General features: G+C 38.9%; 1 protein-coding gene across 2 annotated transcripts in view; it reads left to right on the forward strand.

The window, feature by feature from the left end:
- Positions 1-5,741, forward strand: part of GADL1 (glutamate decarboxylase-like 1) — an 82,139-nt gene that overhangs the window by 24,516 nt on the left and 51,882 nt on the right. For both annotated transcript variants that reach the window (XM_009324175.1, XM_009324173.1), the window contains exon 11: positions 2,669-2,868. In XM_009324175.1, coding sequence (XP_009322450.1) covers positions 2,669-2,868 — 200 coding nt within the window. The remainder of the gene's footprint in view (positions 1-2,668; positions 2,869-5,741) is intronic.

Genomic DNA, 5,741 nt, shown 5'->3' on the forward strand with positions numbered 1-5,741 from the left:
ATTAGTAAGATAAGCAGATGGAAAAGGATCATCAAGCCAGCACGTCTTGTCAGCTTTGGATGCACCAGGAGAGTAGGACAGTACCCGCTTTTTTTTAAATGAAATATGTTCCTAGGAATTTGAGTTCACTCAGAGATACTGAACTATTTGTTCTTGCTGCATTTTCACTCTAGAGCATTTCTTTTTGAACTATGAAACTCTGCAGCTGTACTGTGATCTTAAGTGAACTTTTCAGTCTTTCTGTAATATTACCAACTGAGTTTAGGTTTCTTGTGACAAACAAAAGTAGTTATTTCTTAGATGACAGGCGTGAGGGGAACTAATATCCTGTGATGTCCTCTATTGTGTAGCTGTATTGCATTCTGATAAGGCAGAAGATAGTCCCACATTGATCAACCCTGCTATACACTCACTGCAGAAACACTGTGCAAAATTTTAAAGTCAGTAAGAGACAAGGCAATTAACTTACATTTGTGGATGTCGCTGCTTTTTTTTTTTTTTTTTTTTAAATACCATGTCTGGTGAACTTGTATTTCCCCTGAAAATCAAGGTATGGAGATCTAAATGAATAGGGCACAATGGCTTGACAAACAGACTCCTGTTCCTGTTGTGCAGCTGCTAGCCAGAGAACACAAAGCTGTAGAAAAACTGTAAAGGATGGATGCTTCAGTGCTTGACTTTTCTTCAGTTTCTAATGTCATCTTCTTGCCTTTCTTTTTCTGAGAATGTTGGAAAGTAGGTGTGAGAATCTTATATACTGAAAAAAATTGTGCCCAGCATTGGCTTTCTAGCTACGGCTACTGTGTGCTGCAGCAGCATATTATCACTCTGACTGCAGAGGGAGAGCAGCCGCTGCCCTTTTTTTTTTCCCAAGCTTTCACATAAACTGTCTTTTCACAAGGCTGAACGTGCTGGTGCTGTGGCTAAAAAGTTCAGACTGAATTTGCTGTCCATTTTGCAAACCAGCAATATTGCGATGGGATTCTCAAACCCCTACAGAAGTTGTGGAGAAACCTTTGGTGGTGTTCTCCTTTTGTGTTCTACGAATAGGTGCGCAGGTTGGTTTTTTGTTTGTTTTGTTTTTAGTATTGATGGAGGGTATTGAAAAAGGTAGGAGAGAGGGAGACTTATTCTGTGTGTGTCAGTGGATTATTTCTCCTTTGGATTTCTTTGTCTTGACCTTTTTTCTCTATTTTATTGCCAGTTCCAAAGTTATCAGTAGTGTATTGTAATGTAGATCAAGAATTGTACCTCTGTTATGGGAATATGACACTTTGATTAAGAGTGATGTCAGACACTGTCTGCCATTTTAAAATCAAACTTGCAGCATATGCAGAGAAAAGGATGAGATGTGAAATGCTTTCTCAGTTGGTTCAAATTGAAGAGTGATGTTGAATTGGAAAATGAATTGTGCTCTTTGAGATACTGTTTAGCAACTTCTGTCATGCTGTCTGTGTCTCTTCTGCATGGAAGACTTCTGGTTCAACTGTCACTTAAATACATGTTTGCAGTTCTGAATCAGATGCTGTAGCCGTGTTTTTAACCTCATCTGAATTTCTATTCTAGTATTATCTTATAGATTGTGGTTTATTTTTCTTACCCACTTTTAATATCACTGACAAATCTACAACCTTTTCTGTCTCCTGGGCTCCTTGTAGAGCCACCCTTATCTCTGTTCTTGTAACCTGCTTTCTGCCAGCCCTTCTTCTCTCTACTTCACAGTATTACAGAGTATGCTTTGATATTTCATTCTTCAGCCAATGGACAGTCCTATGCCTCTTCTCTTCCCCTGCACCTTTAAACCTATAACAGCCTCTGTGCTTTCTGTTTCACAGCTTTGTTCTTTGCTGGAACTTGCCGTGTTACTCCTTTTATCTTTGTCTGTTTTCTGCTGCTCATCTCTGCCTAGGCAGCCTCTCAGAAGTTGGAGGCTGGAGATTGCTGAAAAATAATTTCATTAACAAACCATAATTAGGGTATTCTAAAGTACCTTTTCTGAGGTTTATTTTCAAATGTTAAAATTGTCTGAACTGTGAAAAGAGACAAAAAATGGGGTTGTACTAATCTCCTCATCGTGTTTCCACTCAAACAGTCAGATAGCCTATGCTAAATCCTCAGTGACTTTATTTTCTGGTAAGGGCTAAACATTTATTTCTTTGGGCTAAAATCTTCCCTACCTGCAACTAACTGTGCCGTGTATAAAGTTCTTTGTTTGGCAAAGAAGGAATAGATTGAGCCATTTGTGAACATGTAGAAAGCTCCTCAGAGGCTGTTCTTCCAATCCGTAGACTGGAGCAGTGGACATAGGCTTCTTCTCCTCCTCCCTCTTTCCCACCCATGTATGTCTTTGGGCAACTGTTTCTGTGGTACCAACTCCCATGGTTTCTTGAGAACTGAGTCAGAATTCCTCTTCAACCTGCAACTCTTCAGTGACATTATGAAGAAAATAATAATAATAATAATAAAAAAGTTTCCTTGCTGACTTCACTGGGTTCAAGTTCATTCAGGGTTCTTAAACTACACCGTAAGCTTTGGATAGTTTCCTGCGCATCCAGTTCCATTTTGCTAAGCAGTTGGTACAGACAGGAAAAAAAGACTTTGGCTTGTGAAGATAAAAAGGTTTGAAAATGCTTATCAGCAATCTAAGTCTCTGTTGTGTTTCTAATAGGGCCTCCTGAAGAAGTGTTACTCTGCCAAGGCCGCATACCTGTTCCAGCAGGACAAGTTCTATGATGTCAGCTATGACACTGGTGACAAGTCCATTCAGTGCAGCAGGCGTCCAGATGCGTTCAAATTCTGGCTGATGTGGAAAGCATTGGGAACCGCAGGCCTCGAGGAGAGAGTAAACAGGGCGCTGGCTTTGGCTAGGTACCGCCTCACAATTTTGAGTATGTCTAGTCTGTTTAATTGACTGAAATGTTGACGCTGCTGATGCTCCATATCCTGGAACAGACCACATTATTACTTTTTTTTCCCCTCTCCTTTTGTTTGTGTGTAATAGAAGGAACTAATAGCAGTCATAATTAGCGTTATTACATTTGCTACATATTTAATAGTAATTATTACTTTTAGCAATAAGCATAGATGTTGTTAAACATAGAAGTCCAAATTAGACTACCAATCTACATTGTTTAACATTTATGCTATCTGAACCAGACATAGGACAGGTTTACCAATACACCCTCTTCTAACTCATAACTGTGTGTTCTGGTGTTAATGTAAAAGCAGCCCTACGTGAGCTGTATCTAGCAAGAAGTGAATTAGCCATTCTTCTGTTCACTTCATTCCTTGTGACCGGGGAAACGCAGAAAGCCGATGACATGGGGAAATCTGTGTGAGGACACTCTGTTAATGTTAGGATGTAGTAGAGGTATATGAAGGCATATTGTTCTGACATACTGCTTGTTTTTTCTCTACAAGTTTGCTAAAGTTCTTAATGCTTACAGTATGTTCTGTTAGGACTGAAGCACCTTTTTATTGCGATCTTCCTCTCGCCTGCCCTGTTCAATTTTACTAAAGTTTTGATCTTGCAGAACTGAGTTTTACAAGTGAATTCTGCAAAATTCATGCTAGAAGGTGTTTCTAAAGTGATGGTGATGGTCCCCAGTTTCTGGGGACCTGTACACAGGTTGTTTTGTCTTCTGATAGAAGAAATAATATTGAAATAAGATAATGGCCCATTAAAAACAATTCACTTGAAGTATCATATTTGTTCAGAATTTATACAGGATAAACCACAATGAAATCTTCACCAATTCCTGGGCTAGCTGCACGCTACCCTAAGTCAAATCATTAATATTGAAAAACAGTCACCCATACCATATTGCCATTTTATTTTTGATATGGACTACCAAGTTAAAAAGAATCGAATGTTTACTCCAGTGAAAATTAAAGGAATAGTCTCACTTTAATGAAATCACGTAAAGAAAAGGTAAAAATACCCATGACCTAAACCCAGAGTGGATTAGAAAGGAGCAAAAAGAAAGAAGCAAAACCGGAAAAGCCCAAATGAGCTGTGGCTTTTTTCTCTATTTTATTTCTTTAAAGCCATTCATTGTTTGGCTGGTTAAGTGTTCCTTAATGTCTTCTGGTTAAATTGCACCTTGGTTTTGTTCCGAAGCATTGTACTGTTTTGTGTCTGTACAGAGTAAGTAATTCATTCTGCTATCAGTGGGAGAATTCAGCCTTATCAAGGTCACTGGCCAAGGTCGTTTGACTGAGTGTAGTGATTAATGACCTTTCTGGGATCGATATTTCTTTGAAGGTTAGGATTCAGCTGGCAGTGCTTCTAAGGAGTGACTGGGTTGTCTTTTTTTTTTTTTCCCCTCTTTAAGAAGAAATTTAATTCTTAGCCATTATCTGATGAAGTATATTCTTTACAGTAGTTGCATTGCAATCTTGAGTTTACATGGACACTTTGCAGCTGAGACATCAGGTTTACTGGGCACTATGCCAGGTTTCCTACCTACTCAACAGCTGTGCAGCCTTTCTCCTGATTTATTACAGTAGGTTTTCCTTTGATGTGGCAAAGATAGTATTTCAGCGTTCCTGAACACAGACCTGGATTAATTCTGGAACTAGTCCACTGACTATAGAATTTAAGAGCAAGATTACCTTTTTTCCCCATATTGCCAGGCAGAGTTGCAAAGGTTTTAGGGTAATTGCAGGCATGTATTTCTGTTGCATCAAACTCTGCTTATGGGCTATTCCATTAATTTCATAGAATCATAGAATCATTAAGGTTGGAAGAGACCTCCAAGATCATCGAGTCCAACCGTCAACCCAACACCACCATGCCCACTAAACCATGTCCCTAAGCGCCTCATCTACCCGTTTTTTAAATACTTCCAGGGATGAATTTCTTCTTGTTCTGGGTACGAATCAAGTTTTCAGTGTATTAGATATCCCAGGAACATTGTGATGCTACCTATTTGGAAAGGCTTATTTTTGGAATACCTACAGTAGAGCATCCTACTGTTCACTTCAGAAAGTTTGTTGCTGTTTTTTTTCCCCCCCCGATTATTTTTGATGCAGGGAATATGCTTTATGAAGTACACTAAAAAGAAAATAGAAGTAAACTACTTTTAGAATATAGCTATAACCACCTCTGCATTTTATGCTTCAGCATCTTTGCAGTTTTTCTGCCCGATTCCTCTTCTGACACCCACTCTTAGCAGACATATGTCTACTTTCACTGCAGATCTCCACCCCTCATTTTCTGCAAGGCTTAATCATAGCAAATATCACTTCTCTGTGCACTCTAGCCTTCACTGAGACTCAAGCCCTTCTGACGTTCTACAACCATGAAACAATAATAAAACTCCACTGTCAACTGTGGAAAGATGCACAGAGTAAATTGCTCCACTGCCATCAAATGGTCCTGGCAAGATAAATCACGGGTGATGGATTTTCTAATGGCTGCCTTCTTAGGTTATTGGCAATATAGTTAAGAACATGACTAAGTGTTGTGAGCTTGACTGACATCAGATATCCTATGTCAGATGGTGGTATAAAAAAAAAAGGCACTTGTGGTAAGAGGGAAGGGTATTAAGCGTTGTAAAATAGCTCTAACAATTCAAGACAAAAAAAAAAAGTGATCATACATAGGCTTCTTTTTCATGATTTATTAAAAAAAAAAATAAAAATTGAGGGCCACTGTCTTGTGAATAGCCTGCTGATTTTGCTGAATGTTGGTTTTATGGCACAGACAAGTATCTTCTAATCAAAACAAGCTCAGTGCT

This window comes from Pygoscelis adeliae, unplaced genomic scaffold, assembly GCF_000699105.1.
Source record: "Pygoscelis adeliae isolate BGI_AS28 unplaced genomic scaffold, ASM69910v1 Scaffold25, whole genome shotgun sequence".
In the NCBI taxonomy this organism is placed as follows: domain Eukaryota; kingdom Metazoa; phylum Chordata; class Aves; order Sphenisciformes; family Spheniscidae; genus Pygoscelis; species Pygoscelis adeliae.